The sequence below is a fragment of the Arachis hypogaea genome, chromosome 10 (genome assembly GCF_003086295.3).
Source record: "Arachis hypogaea cultivar Tifrunner chromosome 10, arahy.Tifrunner.gnm2.J5K5, whole genome shotgun sequence".
Classification (NCBI taxonomy): Eukaryota; Viridiplantae; Streptophyta; class Magnoliopsida; order Fabales; family Fabaceae; genus Arachis; species Arachis hypogaea.
The window spans coordinates 29,365,783-29,390,219 of NC_092045.1; the positions used below are offsets into that span (position 1 = coordinate 29,365,783).

At 38.3% G+C, this 24,437-nt stretch overlaps 1 protein-coding gene across 1 annotated transcript; it reads left to right on the forward strand.

Moving 5' to 3' along the window:
• Positions 1–1,464: 1,464 nt before the first annotated feature.
• LOC112715475 (eukaryotic translation initiation factor 2A) lies at positions 1,465–6,862 on the forward strand. The gene is made up of 14 exons (XM_025767241.3): positions 1,465–1,719; positions 1,973–2,032; positions 2,174–2,528; positions 2,900–3,086; positions 3,842–4,076; positions 4,159–4,227; positions 4,485–4,586; positions 4,766–4,806; positions 5,195–5,328; positions 5,704–5,767; positions 5,856–5,952; positions 6,035–6,153; positions 6,387–6,418; positions 6,491–6,862. The coding sequence occupies exons 2-14, from the start codon at positions 1,993–1,995 to the stop codon at positions 6,573–6,575; spliced, it is 1,560 nt and encodes a 519-aa protein (XP_025623026.1). The 5' UTR covers positions 1,465–1,719; positions 1,973–1,992; the 3' UTR covers positions 6,576–6,862.
• The last annotated feature ends 17,575 nt before the right edge of the window (positions 6,863–24,437 follow it).

Below are 24,437 nucleotides of genomic sequence, written 5' to 3' on the forward strand. Positions count from 1 at the left end.
TCGATACTGCTGCTGCAGGAGCATATTCGAGGTATGGAAGATCGAGAAAGTTTTTTTTAACATATTATTATCAATTATCTTTTCCCCACATAATTTCATTCATGAGATAATTTGAAATATTGTTGAATTATATTCATTTATTGATTTAAAATCATGTAGACGCAAGTGCGTCCATTTATATCGGACTTGAGGAAGTATCACTGTCTTTTGATGATTATACATTTCTTTAAGGTTTTTCTACAGATCTGCAGGATCTTTTAATGTGAGATATTCATTTTTCAATCCTTCGTCAAGATGACGATGAAGGAAGATCATGACTTTAGCTTTATCCTTCTATGATGCATTATTTTTGTTAGAATATAATTAGGATCAATTAGTATTATTTAGTATATCTGAATATTTATTATAGGAGATTACTTCTTTATTATTACGATTCTCTTAGTACCTATAAATACTCTTTTATATTATATCATTCTAGACAACTTGAAGAGACAACTTGAATAGACAACTAGAATACACTCAATAATACACAAATCTTTTTTCTAGTTTTGTCTTTTGTTTCTAACAATTTTCAGTCTTAATAGTATTTCAAGATCCATTAAATCAATGGATTTTAGCATCTAGTATCCATAATAAGTAGTTGTTTCCAGATATATCAAGAGTATTAAATTTAAGATAAGAGAGTTTTGACATAATAAAAATTTGTTATATGAGTCTTTCTAAAATTTGATCAGAGTCTCGTGCTGATAATGTGTTGTAAAATAAATAAATAAATAAAGAAGAGATAATAAAATAAAAATAATAAAGTATAAATAAAAGACACTAATATTAATATTCACCAATACTATTATCTTATAATGATAATATATTAATATTATATTAATAATATATAAGAAGAGAAAGAGAGAAAAGTGCTTTTTATTTATATTATTGTGTGTCTAGTCTAAGTCTCTATTTATATATATACATAAGGTTATTTTTTTAAATTCTATTAAAAGTATTCTTAAAAATGCTCAACTGTTCATCATAAATAGACATTCAACTAATTATTCTTATCACAATAATAATTATTTAATATAAATTAAAAATATGTTGTTTACTTTTAGAGGAAAGAGAAAAAAGAATGTGCATGTGTGAGAGGAGCAAAATTTACTTTTACTCAGATATTTAAGCCAATTTCTTATTATTTTTTAGTTAGACACTTAACATAATTAGTTAATTCCTCAATTATTTTAATTATCCAAAGAGTCTTAAATTTTATCAGTATGCATGCATATTCTTTTGTTAAAACTAATAAATTTAACCAAATTAATTTTTATAAGTATTTAATACAAAATATTTATATTAGTCTTTCCACATAAACAAATACAATTTATCTCTAGTTAAAAAATTATTTGATAACTAAAATTTGATAGAGATTAAAGGCTATTTGGTTTTAAATAATAAAAATTGATCACTATTAGTATTTTAGTTTTAGAAAATAATAAAAAATGATGTCCTTATAATTATAAAACCTCCATCCTTGTTCCAAAATCGCCGCCGCAGGCATGATCCCCCAAATCTAAATAAAACCAATTTAAGCATCATATCACAAATAAGTTGTTCAGTTCTAATCTATCCTCAAAGTAGAAACGGAAACGGAAAACCCAATACTCCGTCGTTCAGTTCAAACGAATGATTGAATTCAATTCCGTTTCAATTCAGCTGCCATAGTTAAAGGTGTGACATTCAACTTTCTCTTTCTGTTATTGTTTCTTAGTATGCATAAATAGTGCAATGTTAAGTAAGTAGTCTTTATTGTTTTCTGCTGCATCAAACTAAGGTATAACACTCAATTGAATTCAACTAATCATGAGGTTGTCAATGCCATTGCATTTGAAATGCAATCTTGATTTAATTTTTTTTTATCTATGTCATATGAAATCATAATCTAATAAGAAGCACCATTTTTTCCTTTTACTTTCATTTTCAGCATTCTCTCTGCAGCTTCTAATGGCATCAACTGACCAATCACCAACTTTGGAGATATTAGGTATCAACTACAATAGCTTTCTGATTTTTCTTAGCTATGTATGCTTGTTCATTCTTGCTTGCTGTTGTTATCAATTCCTTATTATATTTGTTGTAGTTAGTTTTTACTACTATTACTACTACTACTTTGCCTCGATCGCAGTTCGAACACCGGAAGAGTTATCAATCTGGACTGGACCCCCATTTGCCAATGGTCAACCTGGTGTCAAGCTTGAGAAAGTTAGCTGCGTGAATGCGAAATTCAGCGATGATGGATCGAGACTCATGGTGACGAAATCCAACTCAGTGATTAGCATATATGACTGCAAGAGTGCCAAAGAGATTAGGTCTTTTGAAGTCCCAAACGTCACTTCTGCTATCCTGTCCCCTTGTGGAACCTTTTTGCAAACATTTCAAAAACCTTCGGCACCACAAGAGAAGAATGTCACGCTGTGGAAAACGGAGAACGGTGATCCTGTTTATCAACACTCCCAAAAGAACCTGACAAAAACAACTTGGTATGTGTAATTCATGAATAATGAGAACAAGATAATTTGCCTGACCAATATTATTCTCCATTTTGGAGCTGATAATAATAGGGGCATCTGGCCAGGATTGATTAGATAGAATATAGACCAGTGGGCACGGGTAGAGGAATATCTAAAAAAGATTCTGAATGAAGAGGTCAGAAGAGATTCAAGTATGAAGTACCTTACTGCAGCAAGGCACAATAGTGTTGTTTGATTTATGTAGCTGAACCCAACTAGTGGACTTTGTTGTTGTTGCTGTTGTTGGAGAAGTTAATAATTGGGAAATATGGCACGGTTTATTAACTCACTAATGTTCTGATAACATCTTGTGTTTAACTATCACCATGCTTGTTGTACAGGCCTGCTATTCAATTCAGCTCCAATGAGGCCACTGCATGCCGGATGGCAACTAATGAGGTGCAGTTTTTTGACACAAGGGATTTCTCTAAGGGGATCATTGATCGATTAAGAGTTCCCGGAGTTTCTGCCATTGAGCTTTCTAGTGCACCTGGGTCTCATGTAGCTGCATATGTGCCAGAATCCAAGGTTTGTGTTCCTCAATTCCATGCTGATCGAGTAGTTTTATTTGTTTTTTAAAAATGAATGTGACATTGGTATCATTGTCATTTTAGCATTCTGTCCAACTCAAAATTCTTGAAATATCATAAGTGTATTTTAGTTTATTCTATATTCCTGGATAGGTTACTGAATAAATTGAATCTGAGAATTATGTACTGTACATAACTCTTTGTTCCAATCAATGCTACTGATAAAAATATTAATAATATTCATGTATTGTATATTTGATATTTATGGTGCTTAGTTGATTAAGTGGTTGGAGATAACTTAAATAAACTTATCGTAGAATAAACTAATGATTTGGTATTTGAAAGTAATAGGAATTAAAAAAAAAACAAATTCACAATGTTTCATTTGTATTTTCTCAATTGAATTTTGAATAATAATGTAACCCATTTTAGTTTAGTCTTGGGACTAAACGCACTGGGTGTACGAAATGACCAAATTGAAACCATTTTTCAATGGTTCAATTTAGAAAATCAAAAAGTAGGTAGGAGATAAATTAAGAAGTGATGTATCTTTGATGGACTGAATAATTCTGCTTAGTGAACAACATGAAATCATTTTGTCGAATATTGGTGGTATAACAAAAAAATGTTAATTGTTTTCTTGGTTTGTTACATATGTAGTCTCCTTTCTTTGCAAATATTAATAAGGGTTAAAACAAGGTTTTAGTACATGTTTACATCCTGTGAATAACTAAGATGTTTTTCAACTTGTAGGGAATTCCTGCCTGTGTACAAATATTTCCTTGTGGAAATGCTTCTCAAAGTCAAGCTGTTGCACGACGGAGTTTTTTCCGATGTTCAACAACCCAACTTAAATGGAATCATGGTTCTACTGGTCTTTTAGTGCTGGTGCAGTCAGATGTTGACAAAACTAACCAGAGTTACTATGGGGAATCAAAGTTATTCTATCTAACAATAGATGGAAAGCATGAAGGGCTTGTGCCTCTTTGTATGTTCTTATTGTTAGTAAAAGAACTGATAATAATTGATTATATAATTTCCATAGAGCTAATATTTCTTTATTTTGGCAGCTAAAGAGGGTCCGGTTCACGATGCTCAGTGGTCATATTCTGGCTTGGAATTTGCTGTAGTATATGGTTGTATCCTTTTCCATATGATATCTATTATATGGAGGTAAACCAAGCACACTAAAGTTCCCACCACTTGATATTATTTGCATAAGATATTTTATTGAACCAAAATGGCTGGATGTTTCCTTCATAATTTTTTATGCCTATTGATCTGTGCATTTGAAAGATATTAGATATGATTATCTTGTATCCTCATTAATTTTATCAGCTTTTGATGGTTCTTTATAGATCTCTTGAATCCTTCACTTTTCCTTAACCTTTTATAGTTATGCCTGCTAAAGCAACTTTGTTCGACAAGAAGTGCAATCCTCTGCTGGAGCTTGGAACCGGTCCTTATAACACCATTAGATGGAACCCGAAAGGGAAATGTATCCTTTGCTGATGGAATCTATTTTATATGCTCTTTCTCTATCTTTTTTATGGCTAAAACTTAAAAGGCCCTTGTGGGTTGTGGGAATGAATTCGGAATTTGAAGTGGCTCATTACAAATTTCTACATTTAAAGTTAAAATGTATCTGATTTTGTGGCCTTGACCTCTTGCCTGTAGTTTTATGTTTGGCTGGCTTTGGCAACTTGCCTGGTGATATGGTATGTTATCCTGAATAATTTAATCATTATGATTTCTTTTTCCTATATGATGGTAGAGATATGTTTTCATTATCTATTACTAGTATCCTGCTTTCTTTTTCTTTTCTTTTTAAATAAAGAAAACTAAGTTATGACTTTTAATCACTTTAAAGATAATAAATTGCTGATCTTTGTCTTATGTTGCTCTTTGGTACTGACTTAACTTTGTTGTTTAAATAAGTAACTGTATGTGTGATCTCTTTATCTAGTATTTTAAGTTTGAAATTCAAAACAACATTGAAATAAATTTATACTTTTGCATGTATCTGTTGTAGTTCCATAGGACAGACGCTCAAAGATAACACATGCTTCTCGCCTGGATCTCATGTTTTTCATGCTTATGTTCCAGGTATTCTGGGATTACGCAGATAAGAAACAACTTGCAGCAACTAAGGCTGAATGGTCTGTGACAAGTGAATGGTCTCCAGATGGGTGCTATTTCATGACAGCGACAACAGCTCCAAGGCTCCAAGTTGACAATGGGTATGTTATATGCTTAACTGTTAATGAGACCTGGCTGACCGGCTGACCTGGCCATTTAGCCCAACCTTTATAAACCGCGAAATAATGGGTTGACTCATTTCACCGGATGGATTATAAATAGGAACCTGGACCATGCCACAAACATATGATGTCATCTATATTGCTATTTCACATGATCTTGTTTTAATCATGATTCATGAGTGATTAATCTGAACATCATTTATGAGGTGATATTTCATTAACCTGAGCAATCGATGGTGAATGTTTTGGCAATTGTCATATCTTGGTTCTCACTTTACTGATGGTTAGTCTTGGAACATATTTATAGAAGAAAACATTTCTTACCTATCTAAGTTTTTCTCTTTTCTTTCTAAGGATCAAGATCTTTCACTACAATGGGTCACTGTACTTCACAAAGATGTTTGACAAGTTGTTCCAGGTCAGTAGTATCTCAAACTTGTTATAGTTAAATGGTTCTTGTGTTGCATTTTCACATATACCATTGAATTGTCTACAAATTGTGCTAGGCTGACTGGAAACCGGAGCCAGCAGATAAGTTTGGTGACATCACCGAATTAATCAAGTCTCTCAATTTGGGTAAAGTCGAAGATAAAAAGCCATCAGGTTTGTCTGCTTATCGTTAGGACTTGAATTGGTTATTTAGTTATGTCTCAAGTTCTTTTGAAGATCACAGACTTTATTGCAGGTCCAGGACCAAAATCGGCTCAGGCTTCTAACAAACTCTCTTCTACGAACCCCCCTGCACAAAAGCCTGCCGCATATCGCCCACCACATGCTAAGAACGCTGCTGCAGTTCAGGCTGAGGTATACACAATATAGTTGCTCGGCTGTTGTTATTTCTGCTTTAAATTGTTAATTCAATTGCGAGTATAATTTTTCATAGGATAACTTATGAACTATAAAGTATGCTAAAACTTGAAGAGTGGTCAAAATGATTCGATATGCTTTTGTTTATGCATCATCCCTTAAATTCTAGTTGAGTTTCATTTTTTTTTAAGTTAATGTCTGTAATAATGTCAAATGATTTGTATTTTCAGTTGCTTGGAATAGGAGAGAGCAGCCCCGCAGGGTAAGAGATTTTCTTTTACCTGCTTATTAGTTATTATGACTTATATTAAATGCAAAGTTTTTACTTATTCAGATCAATGAGCAAGAATGCATTAAGAAACAAGAAGAAGAGGGAGAAGCAAAAGGAGAAAAAGGCTGCTTCGGATGCCAATTCATAGTGATGTCAAAGATTGTTTCTAACTTATGCCGAGTTCATCCTCTACTACTGCAAGGAAATACCTGAAAACCCTGATGCTTCAGGTCTACAATTCCTAGCATCAAATCAATTGTACTATTTATACTTCTTTTGGAGGGAAAACTTGTGCAATTTTGGGTCGTTCAAGATTTCGAGATTATTGAAGTTGTGTAAGGGGATATTGTGGTTTCTTTGGTTTTCACTAGGATATATAAAGGGTAGGTGGTGTAAGTTTATTTTTGTTCATTTGGAATAGGATCCTTCTTATTCTTTCCTTTTCTTTTTTTCTCTTTTTTCCTTCTTTTCCCCGTGTTGAAAATGAATGAGTGATCAAAATGCATTAATGGAACAAGGTTAGTGGGTAAATGGTCAAATTTGTTTCTAAAAAATCACTAATTCTCCAAAGGGTCCTGCTACACATACAAGCAAATAACGCATACAATCCTTACAAGTTGGCCCAACTCAGGTTTAATCCACGCGCACTCCCTCCCTTTAAATGGAGCGTCAATTTCACGCGCGTCACTCGAACGATTACGCTTCGAAAAAACCGCTCGTTATGGCTCACTCTTCCTCTTCTCCTTCAAAGATAACACAAATCCTCAAGTTTCGAGCAACATTCCAAACTGAAGAGACATTTGAACTCGTCGCGAATAATAGCAGAAACCATCAACAAAATATTATTCAAGGTACGTTATTGTTTTACTCATCTTGTACATTTTCCACATTTCTGTTTCTGATTTCGAAATCGAAGAACTATGTTTTACTGTTCTTCTATGTTCTTCTAGGTTTTATTGATCTTCTTGTTCCAAGAAATTGAACACATGGTGTAAATATATTTGATCCAATTATAAGTAAATTTTTTTTCCATAATTAAACTCTCTCTGGTGTATTCAAAATTTCTGATTTACAGGTACTATAATATGAAGTGGTGATTCAGATAGATTGGAACCCATATATGACGGTCTGCATAGAGATCTGCATAATACACCCAAACACAGACTATAAATACACCCGATAAAAAATTAAATTTACACCTCTGCTGCAGATTTTAACCCAACACTACCTGAAAGTCACTTGTTGTCCACAAGACCAAAATTAATTAAACTCTCTCTGGTGTATTCAAAATGTCTGATTTACAGGTACTATAATATGAAGTAGTGATCCAGATAGATTGGAACCCATATATGACGGTCTGCATAGAGATCTACATAATACACCCAAACACAGACTATAAATACACCCGATAAAAAATTAAATTTACACCTCTGCTGCAGATTTTAACCCAACACTACCTGAAAGCCACTTGTTGTCCACAAGACCAAAATTAATTAAACTCTCTCTGGTGTATTCAAAATTTCTGATTTACAGGTACTATAATATGAAGTGGTGATCCAGATAGATTGGAACCCATATATGACGGTCTGCATAGAGATCTGCATAATACACCCAAACACAGACTATAAATACACCCGATAAAAAATTAAATTTACACCCCTGCTGCAGATTTTAACCCAACACTACCTGAAAGCCACTTGTTGTCCACAAGACCAAAATTTAGCAGAAAATCATTCCAATTCCTATCAAATGAGTCTTTGCTATGAGAGTTTCATTTTCCCTCTCTGCTACATGTAATCAATTGATTCTTAATCTCGTTTTCCTTTCTATTTGTGCTCCGAACTCTTGTAGAAAAACCTGCAACCTTGGTATAGTTCCTGTAAAATTTTCCAACATCTTCAAGGGTGGTAAATGTCATTCTAACCTTCGGAACAAACTGGTCATCAACAACAGAGAGGTTGCAGAATACACCATGTCAAAAACTATAAATACACCATGTCAAAACGAAGCTGGAGTTATAGAGAGAAAAACTAACGTCAATGACGAAGAACAAACCAATGAGAAAGGAGAGGAAAAGAACGATCGAAAAACCAGGGGAAGACGCACGAGAAGAAGAACGATGAAATTTGAAAAGAAAGAAAACAAATAAGGAAACAAATCTTTTAAATTTGGTAGTTATACAAACGCAGGATCTTTGTATAGCACGTGTAAGTGACGTAGGAGTTGCAGCGCGTTTTAGTGGATTAGGCGTTAATGAACTTGTAATAGTTACAAGCCCTAATCGCTTGTATACTAAGCTTTTCTCTTCTCCAAATTAGTTTTCAAAAGATTTTTTTTATTAAATTCGTCTTTCAAAGATTTTAACTTAATTACATTAGTTTTTCTATCATTTTTTTTACGGCGCCAAAATTTATTAATGTGGCACGTTAAGTGATACTACAACACAGACATAGAAATTTTAATTGACTATTAGCATTATAAGTTTATGAAATTAAATCAAATTAAAATCTAATTGAGAGGAGAATTTGAAGCATTAGAATTTCTCAATTTGAAGTTGATTTAATTTAATTTCATAGATTTATCATATTAAGTGCCAATTAGGACTACTAAGTGTGTTACGGTGTTATTTAACATGTCACATTAATAAATTTTGACGCTGTTAACATCGGAAGAACTAAATAACCAATTTAAAATCTTTGAAAAATAAATTTAATTAAAAAAAATTTAAAAATTAATTTGACTATCTATTCAAGGTTAAAATGCATGGCAACAAGATGCATGATATATTTATCGTCACTTCTACTCAAACTAATTCTAAATCCAAAAGTAGAAAAATGGTTAAAGAAAAAGCGTGAACATTGTTACGTGACCAAATATTTAACAATAAAATAGCAAGGTTTAATTATCATTCATCACATACATCATGAGAAAAAACTCTCCAACGCCTTCTTATAATTACTCTGAAAGATAACAAGGTTTTTAACCCAAAAAAAAAAAAAAAATTCGGCCCTTAATCTTTATTTTTGTAATATTATTTAGTCCCTCTATTAATTTTTCTTCTCTGGATTAACGAAACATGCTTACTATTTCAATTTTTTTTGGTTATCTTTTCATATATATTGGCTAAATTTATTATGTAAGAATTGAAAAATATTAGTAATTTTTTATTTTTTTATTTATAAAAATTAAATAAAAGATATATTTTATTATTTTTTAATTTTTTTATTATTTAAAAAATTGTTAAAATATTATATTATTAAGATTATGTTAAGTTTTAGGTGTACTCAATTTAAATTAATCATCATAATTCACATAAATCATTATTATTAGAAGTGCATATTCTATTTTATAATAGATAATAAAAAAATAGGATAAGTATGATTTTGGTCCCTAACATAGGGGCTAAAAATTTATTTCGTCCCTCGCCTTTTTTTCGCAACAAAAAGGTCTCTAAGGTTTCAGTTTGTTTTAAAATCGTTTTTTGCGCCCAAAAATAAAATTTTAATACGAAAATGCCCTTGCTGGTTGGTATTCCTTCCTGCGAAATCATTTTTCCTTCCCCAAGCAACGCATTGTCTGAGAATAGGACTCCAGAGTGAAACGTTTGTGTGAAACGATTGTGCGAAACCCTTGGAAGGCCTTCCTGCGAGGTCCGACGTTGGTAGCTTGAGAGAGGTTGCCGGAAAACTTCCTGGGTCGTTAACTTGGCTTCGTTCCAACAAAAATCCCTTCATGAGGTAAGCATTATGTGAATGTAATTTCTCGTTTATTAATATGGATTGTGCGAAGGTGTGTGGAAGGCTAGGGTTAGAACTAATTGTAGTTGTTGTTGTTCATAGTTGGTTGACTAACTCCCTGTGTTGATTAATATGATTTTTCGGGAAGGAGATGGCGCTCTTCAACATGCGGGTGCACCATGGTGGGGTATTTGGATATGAAAATGGTGTGCTCAAGTACTTGAAGGGTCAATCTATAGTTGTGGAGGACATTGACAGCAATCGGTGGAGTGCGTTTGAGGCATACGAGAAACTGAGACAGCTTGGATACCTGAAATCTAATATTTCCGCGTTATGGTACAAAGACCCAACTAAGGATGATTATGAGAGTCACTTGAAGCTGTTGGGAGGTGACACGGAGGCAATTGAAATGTGTACCATAGCAGGGAGGAGAGGCTTTGTTGATCTGTTTGTGGTGCATGAGGTTGAGGATGCCGAGGGATTTCCGGAGGTGGGTTTTCTGGATGTGGGGGGAGAAACGGTAGGTGGCCAGAGTGAGGAACCTTTAGGTGGTGGTCTGGATTTAGTGGTGTTCGAAGGGAATGTAGAAAACAGTGATGGAGCTAGGGTTGCTGCTGAACAAGAATGCGAGAATAAGGATGGTGGAGTGGAATTAAGCCAAGAGGGACATGAGGCAGATAGTGACAATGTTAGCAGTGGCGAAAACAGTGATGACCCAACATACTTGCCATCTAATGAAGAGAAAAATAGTGTGGAAGACATCCACTTCACTGACAGTGATGAGGTGTACGACTATGAAAGTGGATTCGGTGAAGATAATGCTGTGCCGAAGGATTGTAATGCGGAGAAGGGCAAAAAGGTTGTCACAAGTGATTTGAATGATGAGGATGCAGTTGACAATGATGAATTGAAGTAGGACCATGTAATTGCACTAACCATATGAAATCTTACCTTCTGTAAACAGGGCTTACTGCCGGCGTTTGAAGAGGTCATTCCAGGGGTGGATAACAGGTTCTGTGTCAGGCACCTCTACAGCAACTTCAGGAAGAAGTTTTCTGGTTTAGAGCTAAAGAACAAGATGTGGAGGTGTGCTAAAGCAAGTCATTGGCAGAGCTGGGAGAAGGAGATAAAATCTTTGCGAGGTCTGAATGAGGGAGCATTTAGACATCTGAATGGCATTCCACCAAGGTTCTGGTCAAGATCCAGGTTTACCTTCCTATCTAAATGTGATAGCCTCGTTAATAATATGAGTGAGAGTTTTAATGCTGTGTTAGTAGAAGTAAGAGAGAAACCAATTGTGAGCATGTTAGAGGATATTAGGGTTTATATGATGACTAGATGGGCTGCAAATAGGGAAAGGATTCTTAATTATCCAGGAAACATTATGCCAATGATTAGAAAGAAATTAGAGAAACGGGCAAGCTTAGCTAGGGACTGGAGGCCATACTGGTCATCTGCTAGCAAGTACGAGGTTATGTGTGGTCTAGATAAGTATGTTGTGTATCTGGCTGCTGGTGAATGTTCTTGCCAAAAGTGGCAAATGAGTGGGATTCCTTGTCCTCATGCCATCAACTGCATTACCTTTAAGGACCTTAATTTGGAGTCATATGTGGATGACTGCTACAAGAAGGAGGCCTACATCATATGCTACCAGGAGGTCATACACCTTCTAAACGGCCCGGAGCTATGAGAGAGGACTCAATATGATGATGTCATCCCACCTCTATACAGGAAGCCAAGCCACAGACCGGTGAAGAAGAGGAAACGAGGGGCTGCATATGAAGACAACAGAAGCCAGACTCACATGTCACGGAAGGGAGAAGTCCAAAGATGCTCCAACTATGGTGGAGTGGGACACAAGAAGAGCGGCTGTAGCCAGCCTAAGAAGAGGGTAAGAGGGTTTGTGATATGCTATTGTAGGGTTTAGTTACCATTATGATTGCCATCTATTTAATTTAACTACTATATGATATGTGTGTAACTGTCTCTATGATTTACATTTTGTTTGTAGGTTCAAAGTTCAACCAAAAGAGCTAAGAAGAATGCACCTAAGCTGGCACCTGGTCAGACAGTTTAGAGAGGGGGAAAGAGGAATACTACACCATCACCAACCAATTTGCCAGTATCTCATACCAGGGAAACCCCCCACAAGGCCCAAGAAACGTGAAGCCCGGCCCACCACAAAGCACCTCAACCCAAGAAAGCTTCCACTAAGCCCAAGAAACCTTCCACTCAGCCCAACATCCTGGCCCAGCCCAAGAACAAGGCTGCATCAGCTGCAACCTCCACCAGCAACAAACAGCCCCCTAGCCAGCCATCTGTGAGGAAGAGGAAATTTTCTGTCATTCAATGCAGTGCACCTCATCTACCCCTGTAGAAGCTGAGGTTGATGGCCAAGTTACATCCATCTCAGTGGGGAAATCTTTAGGATTTGAGTGTGAAATCTTTTGTGACTCTTGTGTTAATGTTTTACAAGCAGTGTTTTTAATTTTGGTACTGTCTATTTACATTAAGAACATTACCTTAGTTACATTGGTTTGATTACTGTATTTTGGTATTAAGTGCCTGAGGACATTTGAAGTGTTGCTTCTCTATTTTTTGGTACTAGGCATGTGGAGGCAAACAGTTTATTTGTGTATGTTTTAACTAGTCATCAAATGAAATATGCCATTACTAATTACTGAATTTTCAGATCTTGTACTCAATGCTTTTCTGCTTTGCTCAAAAACTACATTCACATTACAAAATAACACAACTCCACCATTAAAGAAGGTGACAATTTGGGCAACATTAAACAACATTTTCCTTCAATAATTCAAACAGTTTCAAACATGCTACTGGTGCGGTATTTTACAACCCACAAACTAACCGGCAACTGCACCGGGTCGTACCAAGTAATACCTTACGTGAGTAAGGGTCGATCCCACGAGGATTGATGGATCAAGCAACAATAGCGTTTGATAGGATTAGTTAGGCAAGCAGAAAATAATGTTGGGAAATTCAAAGAGCATTAAACAGTAAATTTGGAATATTGAAGACAAACAGATAAATAAGTTGGGAATAAATTATTGAGAAAACAGTTAAGGTTTCAGAGTTATCTATTTTCCGGATTAACTTTTATTACTAATAATTTAATCATGCAAGATTTAATTTCATGGCAAACTATATATGACTAGACCCTAATTCCTTAGACCTTCCTAGTCTCCTCTAAAATTCATCAACTGCTAATTCCTTGGTCAATTAATTCCAATTAGAGGGTGATGATCAATTTCTAGTTTATATACCAAAAGAATCCTAATTATCCTAAAAATAAGGGGATTATATGTCAGGTATCCCGTTAATTACAAACAATTAGAAATTCAGTATAATATGTTCTCAAGCTGCTGTTCAAGTAAAGAGCTTTTCCAAGTTTTACAAGAACTCAATTAGAACATGGGTCATACTTCCGTTCCACCCATATTCATAAAATAAAGAACGAAAACAATTATTGAAATATAAATCAAGACATGAATTAAATTAAAAAGATCAAACGAATCAATCCATGAAAATAGACAGAGCTCCTAACCTTAAAAATGGAGGATTAGTTGCTCATGGAATGCGGAATGTAAATTTGTATAGAATTCCCTAATGGAATCTTTTTAATGGAATCTCCTAATAGAAGAGAAGTCTCCCCTTTTTATAACTAATCCTAATTAATTTAAAATCTACTATTTAAAATTTAGATAATATATTTTCCTATTTCAAAATCAAATTTGAATTTAAATCAGAATTAACTAACTACTCCGCGTCTTGTAACGTGGGGACCACTTGGCTTCACTGGATCCGCGCCTAACTTGGGTGCTAAAATGGGGCCCAAAAATCACCCCCAGCGGTTTCTGCATTTTTTGCACGTGGCGCATGTCATGAGTACGCGTCGATGGTCTTTTCTGCGAGTCACGCGGACGCGTCGGTCACGCGTACGCGTCGCTGAGTGGTGGACGAAATTGTGATCATCAACAATGACTCCAAAGACTTGGTAGCGCTCTCAAACATAAATCACACTTTGTCACAACTCCGCACAACTAACCAGCAAGTGTACTGGTCGTCCAAGTAATACCTTACGTGAGTAAGGGTCGATCCCACAGAGATTGTTGGTATGAAGCAAGCTATGGTCATCTTGTAAATCCCAGTCAGGCGGATTTAACTAATTTAAGAGATTATTGGTTTTTCGAATAATAATAATAAATAAATTAAAAATAGTTAATCATATAATTCAATGGTGGGAATTTCAGATGGGTGCATGGAGATGCTGTGTTCCTTCTGAATCTCTGCTTTCCTACTGCTTTTATCCAATCTTTGTCACTCCTTTCTATGGCAAGCTGTATGTAGGGCATCACTGTTGTCAATGGTTACATCCCATCCTCTCAATGAAAATGGTCCAAATGCTCTGTCACAGCACGGCTAATCATCTGTCGGTTCTCGATCATGTTGGAATAGAATTCCTTGATTCTTTTGCGTTTGTCATCACGCCCAGCAATCGCGAGTTTGAAGCTCGTCATAGTCATTCAATTCCGGAATCCTACTCGGAATACCACAGACAAGGTTAGACTTTTCGGATTCCCATGAATGCCGCCATCAATTCTAGCTTATACCACGAAGATTCTGATTAAGGAATCCAAGAGATATGCGCCCGGTCTAAGGTAGAACGGAAGTGGTTGTCAGTCACGCGTTCATAGGTGAGAATGATGATGAGTGTCACGGATCATCACATTCATCATGTTGAAGTACAATGAATATCTTAGAACAGGAATAGCTGAATTGAATAGAAAATAGTAGTAATTGCAATAAAACTTGAGGTACAGCAGAGCTCCACACCCTTAATCTATGTTGTGTAGAAACACCACCGTTGAAAATACATAAGTGATAAAGGTCCAGGCATGGCCGAATGGCCAGCCCCCAAAATGTGATGAATAGTCTCCTAAGATGAATAATAAAATAAAACTGAGACCAAAGATGTAACGTGGTCAAAAGACGACTAATACACTAGTAAAAAGTTCTATTTATACTAGACTAGCTACTAGGGTTTACAAAAGTAAGTAATTGATGCAGAAATCCACTTTCGGGGCCCACTTGGTGTGTGCTTCGGTTGAGCTTGATCTATCCACGAGCTGAGGCTTCTCTTGGAGTTGAACGCCAAGTTGTAACGTGTTTTGGGCGTTCAACTCTGGTTCGTGACGTGTTTCTGGCGTTTGACTCCAGAATGCAGCATGGAACTGGCGTTGAGCGCCAGTTTACGTCATCTAATTACAAATAAAGTATAAACTATTGTATATTTCTGGAAAGCTCTGGATGTCTACTTTCCAACGCCGTTGAGATCGCGCCATTTGGAATTTTGTAGCTCCAGAAAATTCATTTTGAGTGCAGGGAGGTCAGAATCCAACAGCATCAGCAGTCCTTAGTCAGCCTTTTATTAGAGTTTTGCTCAGGTCCCTCAATTTCAGCCAGAAATTACCTGAAATCACAGAAAAACACACAAACTCATAGTAAAGTCCAGAAATGTGAATTTAGCATAAAAACTAATGAAAACATCCCTAAAAGTAACTAGATCATACTAAAAACTACCTAAAAATAATGCCAAAAAGCGTATAAATTATCCTCTCATCACAGCACCAAACTTAAATTGTTGCTTGTCCCCAAGCAACTGAAAATCAATTAGGATAAAAAGAAGAGAATATAGTATAAATCCCAAAATATCAATGAATATTAATTCTAATTAGATGAGCGGGACTTGTAGCTTTTTGCCTCTGAACAGTTTTGGCATCTCACTTTTTCCCTTGAAGTTTAGAATGATTGGCATCTCTAGGACTTAGAATTTCAGATAGTGTTATTGATTCTCCTAGTTAAGTTTGTTGATTCTTGAACACAGCTACTTTTATGAGTCTTGGCCGTGGCCCTAAGCATTTTGTTTTTCAGTATTACCACCGGATACATAAATGCCACAGACACATGACTGGGTGAATCTTTTCAGATTGTGACTCAGCTTTGCTAAAATCCCCAGTTAGGGGTGTCCAGAGCTCTTAAGCACACTCTTTTTGCTTTGGATCACAACTTTAACCACTCAGTCTCAAGATTTTCACTTGGACCTGCATGCCACAAGCACATGATTAGGGACAGCTTTGATTTAGCCGCTTAGGCCTGGATTTTATTTCCTTGGTTCCTCCTATCCATTGATGCTCAAAGCCTTGGATCCTTTTTACCCTTGCCTTTTGGTTTTAAGGGCTATTGGCTTTTTCTGCTTGCTTTTTCTTTTTTTTTTCTAATTTTTTTCGCTCTTTTTTTTCTTTTTTTCGCAAGCTTTTGCTTTTCACTGCTTTTTTTTGCTTCAAGAATCAATTTTCATGATTTTTCAGATTGTCAATAACATTCTCTTTGTTCAACATTCTTTCAAGAGCCAACAATTTTAACATTCATAAACAACAAGATCAAAATTATGCACTGTTCAAGCATTCATTCAGAAAACAAAAAGTATTGTCACCACATCAATATAATTAAACTAAATTCAAGGATAATTTCAAAATTCATGTACTTCTTGTTCTTTTGAATTAGAAGCATTTTTCATTTAAGAGAGGTAGAGGATTTATGGAATTATTTATAGCCTTAAGACATAGTTACTCAATACTAATGATCATGAGGTAGAGACACAAAACATAAACACACATATAGCATAAAAATAAAAAAACAGAGATAAGAACAAGGAAGTTAAGGAATGAGTCCACCTTAGTGAGGGTGGCGCCTTTTTGAAGGAATAATGGTGCTTTTTGAGCTCCTTTATGTCTCTTCATTGCCTCTGTTGCTTGATCCCTCGTAATTTTGGTGCTCTTATCCTTAGCTGCTTCCAATAGTTGTGTGGAGGAAAATTTATCCCCTGAGGTATCTCAGGGATTTCTTAATGAGGGAATTCCTCATGCTCTCTTGATGTGCAGTCAAATGCTCTTCTATTGAGCTATGGACCCTTGAGATGAATCTCTCCATCTCCCATGACTCGGAGGTGGAAAAAGTTTTTGTCTTCCCTTTTCTCTTTTTTTTTGAGGTTTCTCTGGCCTTAGGTGCCATCAATGGTTATGGAAAAACAAAAAAGTTATGCTTTTACCATACCAAACTTAGAATGTTGCTCGCCCTCGAGCAAAGAAGAAAGAATGGAAGGAGAAGAAAATATGGAGGAGAGGGAGAGATGTGTATGTTTCGGCCATATAGGTGGGATTGGGTGGGAAAGAAATTTTGAATTTTGAAGGTAGGTGGGGTTTTATGGGGAAGAGTGGATGGATATGAGTGGTGAAGAGGGTAATTGGGAAGAGAGATTGAGGTGATTGGTGAAGGGTTTTGGGGAAGAGTGTTTATTGGAAAGAGAGGATGAATGTTGAGAAGAGGGGAGAATATGGTAGGTGGGGATCCTGTGGGGTCTACAGATCCTGAGATGATCCTGTGGGGTCCACAGATCCTGAGGTGTCAAGGATTTACATCCCTGCACCAATTAGGCACGTAAAATGCCTTTCCATGCAATTTTGGTGTTTAAACGCTGAAGTGATGCATGTTCTGGGCGTTCAACGCCCATGTGCAGCATGTTTCTGGCGTTGAACGCCAGTTCCATGCTTGTTTCTGGCGTTCAGTGCCAGCTCTCCTCAGGGTGCATTCCTGGCGTTTAAACGCCGGGATGTTGCTTGTTTCTGGCATTCAATGCCAGATTCATGCTCTGTTCTGGCGTTGAACGCCAGCCAGATGCTCCTTACTGGCGTTTAAACGCCAGTAACTCCTTCCTCCAGGGTGTGATTTTTCTTCTGCTGTTTTTGATTCTGTTTTTAATTTTAATATTTTTTTTGTAACTCCACATGATCATGAACCTAATAAAACATAAAAGAAAAATAAAATAAAAAATAAAATTAGATAAATAAAAATTGGGTTGCCTCCCAATAAGCGCTTCTTTAATGTCAATAGCTTGACAGTGGGCTCTCATAGAGCCTCACAGGTGATCAGGTCAATGTTGTATAGTCCCAACACCAAACTTAGAGTTTGATTGTGGGGATTCAACACCAAACTTAGAGTTTGGTTGTGGCCTCCTGTTCATACCCTGGGTCGAGCTATCCGACCCGGGATGATTGGAGATAAAGCGACCGACCTCTTCAGGTCAGACTATCCGATCTCTTCTTAAAGAGCTCGGCCAAATCGACAGAAGAGCCCAGTAAAGGGCCCAAATAGAGGAGCACGACCCAAATCCTAAGGCGGCCTAAGCCTATAGAGATAAAGGCGGTTCCGTTGAAAGATACGCTAACCTCAACTCAAAGCTAAAGATAAAGATAAGATAACTAACTTATCTTATCCAAAGGTCACATCTTACCATTATAAATACACTGGAGCACCCAGGTATAACTCATACTCGGATTCTACATAAACCTGCTTAATACCCTTGCTAACTTAAGCATCAGAGTCCCTTGCAGGTACCCCCCACCCTTCGGTGAAAAAGGATCAGCAGCACATTCAGTCCAACAAGTCGGACGCACCAGCTCCGGCCGCTATTCACCAGCCGGACACATCGGTTCCGACCAGCACAGAAGATCTCATCCGAGATTGACCTACAGTTTCAGGTAACCCTCGGAACATTGGCGCCGTTGCCGGAGAACCTGGAAGTCATCCCATCACCATGGCGGACGACCATGACAACGACCACGATTCAGGTCTGGAGGATCGGACACCGCACAAAAACGCGGATGTCACGCTACAAAACACTCCGGAAACCAACAAAGACAAAGACTCACCAAATTCAGGGGCAATAGAAGCGCTCCTGGATCACCTAAAACAACTGGAAAAAGAAACCCAACAACAACGGGAAATTGGAAGAGATCTCCAAAGAGAGGTGCGGCGACGTCGGGAGTTGGAAGAAAAACTACAGTAATTGGAAGCCGATCTCAAATCAAAAGCCCCCCGGGCTAATCTCGAGGAAAATTCACGCAAAGAGCAAGACCCGTTCACCAGGGAAATCATGAAAACCAAAATTCCAAAAGACTTCAAACTCCCGGATATGACCCTGTATGATGGCACCACGGATTCCAACCACCACCTCAACAACTTCAGAAGTAGAATGTACCTCACTAACGCCCCAGATGCTGTTCGTTGCAAGGCTTTTCCAACAACTCTCACAAAGACAGCGATCCGATGGTTCGACAACCTACCCCCGAAGTCCATCTCAAGCTTTGATGAGTTAGCTAAAAAATTCCTAGCCAGATTCTCCATTCAGAAAGATAAAGCCAAGCACGCCCCCAATTTACTAGGGATCAAACAAGGAGATCGGGAGAGCCTCCGCAACTACATAGAGAGATTCAACAAAACATGCATGGACATACAAAGTTTACCAACGGAGGCCGCCATCATGGGACTCATCAATGGCCTACGAGAGGGACCTTTCAGCCAATCTATATCAAAAAAGTACCCGACCTCCTTAGACGAAGTACAGGAGCGGGCAGAAAAGTATATCAACATGGAGGAAAACGCTCGGTTAGGAGAAACCTCAAAATCGGGGGCCTCCTACCGAGACAAAGACAAGGAATCCAAAAGAAAAGAAGATCGAGAAGGGGAGAAAATAAAAAATACCATAACTATACCCCTCTCAGGGCATCCCTAGTCGAGATATACAAAGAAGTCTGCCATACAGAAAAAATTCCCCCAGTACGGCCACTCAAAGGCAAAAGGGGAGGAGAAAACCGAAAGGAATATTGTGAATACCATCGAGTCCGAGGACACTCCACAAACGAATGCTTCGACCTAAAAAACATCATAGAAAAATTGGTGAGAGAAGGAAAATTAGATCGATTCCTGGCCACCCGAGAGGATGATCAAAGAAAGAGACGAAGGGATGAAGATACCGACCGAACTGAACGATCACCTCGAACACCGGAAAGACATGTCCACATGATACATGGCGGATTTACAGCAGGTGGGATCTCTAAAACCTCTCGCAAAAGATATCTCAAAGAAGTATATCATGTCGAGGGAAAGGAGGAAGCCCTCAACATCCCAGCAATAACATTCACTAAGGAGGACGCATCCGGAATCATCAACAGGACACGACGATCCCATGGTTATCACCATCATATTAGCAAACGCCAACCTACACCGTACCTTGATAGACCAAGGGAGTTCTGCCGACATCTTATTCAAGACAGCCTTTGATAAACTCGGCTTAGAAGAAAAAGAACTTAAGGCATATCCAAACAGTCTGTTCGGGCTAGGAGATACCCCGGTGCGACCACTAGGATATATACCGCTACATACAACTTTCGGAAAAGGAAATCAATCCAGGACTCTCAAAATAGACTACCTCATAGTCGATGTAAGTTCAGCTTACAATGCTCTCATAGGTCGGACAACACTCAACCAACTCGGCGCAATAGTCTCGACCCCACACCTATGTATGAAATTTCCAACTCCAAAAGGGATAGCCACGATAAAAGCAGACCAGAAGATGGCACGTTGCTGTTATAACGAAAGCCTAAATCTTAGAGGCAAAGGAGAAGAATTTCACACAATCGAGCTAGGCGGAGTTCAACGACGAGAAGAACTTCGTCCCCAGCCAGAGGGCGAGATAGAAAAGATTCAGATCGGGAACACCTCGGAAAAAACAACTAATATCGGCACAATCCTAAAAGGAGATTTAAAAGAATTACTAATACAATTCTTGCGAGATAACGTCGACCTATTCGCATGGAAAGCTGCAGACATGCAAAGGTATCGACCCTAAACTAGTGTGTCACAAGTTGGCGGTCTACCCAGGATCTCGACCGGTGCAGCAGAGACGAAGAAAACTTGGGCCAGAACGATCCCAAGCTGTGGAAGAGCAAGTACAAGTACTCCTGGAAGCAGGATTCATAAGAGAAGTCAAATACCCATTATGGCTAGCCAACGTTGTCTTGGTGAAAAAATCAAATGGGAAGTGGTGAATGTGCACCGATTACACCGATCTCAACAAAGCTTGTCCAAAGGATCCATATCCACTCCCAAGTATTGACGCTCTGGTAGATGCTTCCTCCGGATACAAATATCTCTCGTTTATGGACGCATACTCGGATACAATCAAATCCCCATGTATCCACCAGATCAAGAAAAGACCTCGTTCCTAACACCAAAAGCAAACTACTGCAACATTGTAATGCCTTTCGGTCTCAAGAACGCAGGAGCTACTTACCAAAGGCTAATGAATAAAGTCTTCTCAGATCACATCGGAAAGATCATGGAAGTCTACGTGGACGACATGCTAATTAAAACACAAAGTGAAGAGACATTATTGTCCGACCTAGCCCAAGTGTTCGACACCATTAGGAAGCATGATATGCGACTCAATCCAGCAAAATGCACCTTTGCGGTAGAAGCAGGCAAATTCTTAGGCTTTATGCTCACACAAAGAGGAATCGAAGCGAGCCCAACCTGCGTCAAAGAAGTACAACAACTCAACGGGAGATTGGCTGCCCTATCCCGATTCTTAGCAGGAGCCGCGATAAAATCCCTCCCCTTCTATGCTACTTTAAGAAAGGGAAAACAGTTCGAATGGACGACAGAATGTGAACAAGCCTTCCAAGACTTTAAGAAGTTCTTAGGACAGCCACCTATCCTATCCCGACCAGGAGAAGGAGAACCACTCATATTATATCTCGCAGTAGGAAGCAGGGCAGTAGCGTCAGCACTGGTCAGAGAGACGAAAACGGACAATAACCCGTCTACTTCATTAGCAAAGCACTACAGGGATCCAAGCTGAACTATCAGAAAATATAAAAATTTGCCTATACTCTCGTTCTAACATCTCGACGACTCCGCCCTTACTTCCAGGCCCACACCATTAAAGTTCGAACTAACCAGCCCTTAAAAGGAATATTGCAAAAAACAGATTTAGCAGGCAGAATTCTACAATGGGCAGTTGAGCTGTCAGAGTTCAACCTCCAATATAAAGCTCGGATGGCCATCAAATCACAATACCTGGCTGACTTTATCACAGAATTCACAGATGCCCTGGAAACCCCCATAGAGTGGAATCTCTATGTGGACGGTTCTTCAAATAAAACGGGAAGCGGCGCAGGAGTGATAATAGAAAGCAACTAGGGAACCCAAGTTGAGCTCTCCCTCAAGTTCGGATTCCCGGCTTCAAATAACCAGGCGGAATACGAAACATTGCTAGCTGGTTCGAAACTAGCTGAAGAGGTGGGAGCTCGAAAACTTAACATATACAGTGATTCGCAAGTGGTCACATCACAAATAACAGGGAGCTACCAAGCCAAAGATCCCACCATGAAAAAGTATTTGGATAAGACCAAGGAACAGCTCGGACAAATCGGGGAATAGAAGATCTGCCACATACCCCGTGAGCAAAATGCCCGATCTGACGCACTCTCAAAACTAGCCAGCACCAAACCACGGGGCAACAATAGAAGCCTCATCCAGGAAATGTTACAGAACCCATCAATCTCGGAAGCAGAAAAAGTCCTAACCATAACATGCCAGGACCAAGGATGGATGATCCCCATAATCAACTACCTCAAAACAGGAACGCTCCCCACAGAAGAAAAGGAAGCAAAGAGGCTAAAAAGGGAGGCACAGTACTACACCATCATAAACAACATCCTGTACAAAAGAGGGATCTCGGTACCATTACTAAAATGCGTGCCAACCTCCCACACCAGGGAAGTGTTAGAAGAGGTACACGACGGCATTTGTGGCAATCATCTCGGAGCACGGGCTCTCGCCAAAAAGATACTTTGGGCAGGGTTTTATTGGCCAACCTTACAGAAAGAATCTACAGAATTTGTAAAGACATGTCCACCATGTCAGAAACATGCCAACTTCCACATCGCCCGCCAGAAGAACTCATTAGCATGACTTCGCCTTGGCCGTTCGCAAAATGGAGACTCGACCTTCTCGGTCCCTTTCCCCAGGGATCAGGGCAAGTTAAATTCCTCATAGTAGGGGGAGATTACTTTACAAAATGGATCGAGGCAGAACCCCTAGCCAATGCCACCGCCCAAAGAAGCCGAAAATTCTTATATAGAAACATTGTCACGAGGTTCGGAGTCCCATATTCAATAACCACAGACAATGGAACCCAATTCACAGACGCAGGCTTCAGAAAATTAGTAGCCGACTTGAATATAAAGCACCAGTACACCTCTGTCGAACATCCACAAGTCAATGGACAGGCCGAAGCCGTCAACAAAGTCAAATTGGCAGGGTTAAAACGAAGACTGCAAGATGCAAAGGGAGCCTGGGCAGAGGAGCTTCCACAGGTTCTATGGGCATATCGAACGACGCCACATTCCACCACAAAGGAATCCCCTTTCCGATTAGCATAAGGAATGGAGGCAATGATTCCAGTAGAAATTGAAGAAGGATCGCATAGAGTAGTCCATTATAATGAGGAAGTAAACTCCCAACTTCAGAGGGAAGAACTTGACCTACTACCTGAAATCCAGGAAAGAGCTCGGATCAGAGAAGAAGCTCTAAAACGTCGAATGGCTTCCAGATATAATTAAAGGGTAGTACCAAGAAGTTTCGCTGAGAACGATCTCATCTTAATCTGAAACGACATTGGAATAACTCGGCCCGGAGAAGGGAAGCTGGCAACAAACTAGAAAGGACCCTACCGAGTCATAGAAGTACTTGGGAAGGGCTACTACCGACTGTCCGAACTTGATGGACGAGAGCTTCCCAGATCATGGCACGCCTGCAACCTAAGAAGGTACTACAGCTAGAAAAGGCAACAGATCTCACTAGTGGATGTGCTCTTTTTCCTGAAAAGGTTTTTTAATGAGGCACCATGTTGAGATCTAGGTCATGCCTGACTTAAAGGGATAAGAAAATTCCCACATGTATATATTTGCATTTTTTCTTTGAATAAAGTTTATTTAGATATTCTACAAAGAATCCAAGATGCATTAATCTGAAGTATTCATCGTCCGATTAAAAAGCGACAGGTCGGCAGAAAGTGAAAAACAATTTCACTGCACGACCACGATAAAGATAAATCGTCCGATAAAGGTGAAAACGCGATTCACCTAAAGGACGATCTAAAGATGCCAACCACTTTCTACAAATCGGCGAAGGTGAACACAGAATAATGTAAGAAGTTATCGAAAGCAATCCAAAAAAGAACCTGACGAGGTCTTACGGATAGCTAAAATAATAACTTAAAGGCTGGCCGACGCTCACAAGTCGGACCAACCCTGGAAAGAGTTCTAACCAACCCTATTAAAGAGGATTAC

What these genes read in the sequence shown, in the direction of transcription:
- LOC112715475 (XM_025767241.3), top strand. Translation starts at nt 1,993, where the DNA reads ATGGCATCAACTGACCAATCACCAACTTTGGAGATATTAG. An exon ending in AACCTGACAAAAACAACTTG is followed by an intron (nt 2,529 to 2,899) that starts GTATGTGTAATT and finishes CTTGTTGTACAG; the next exon opens with GCCTGCTATTCAATTCAGCT. An exon ending in ATGGAACCCGAAAGGGAAAT is followed by an intron (nt 4,587 to 4,765) that starts GTATCCTTTGCT and finishes TCTTGCCTGTAG; the next exon opens with TTTTATGTTTGGCTGGCTTT.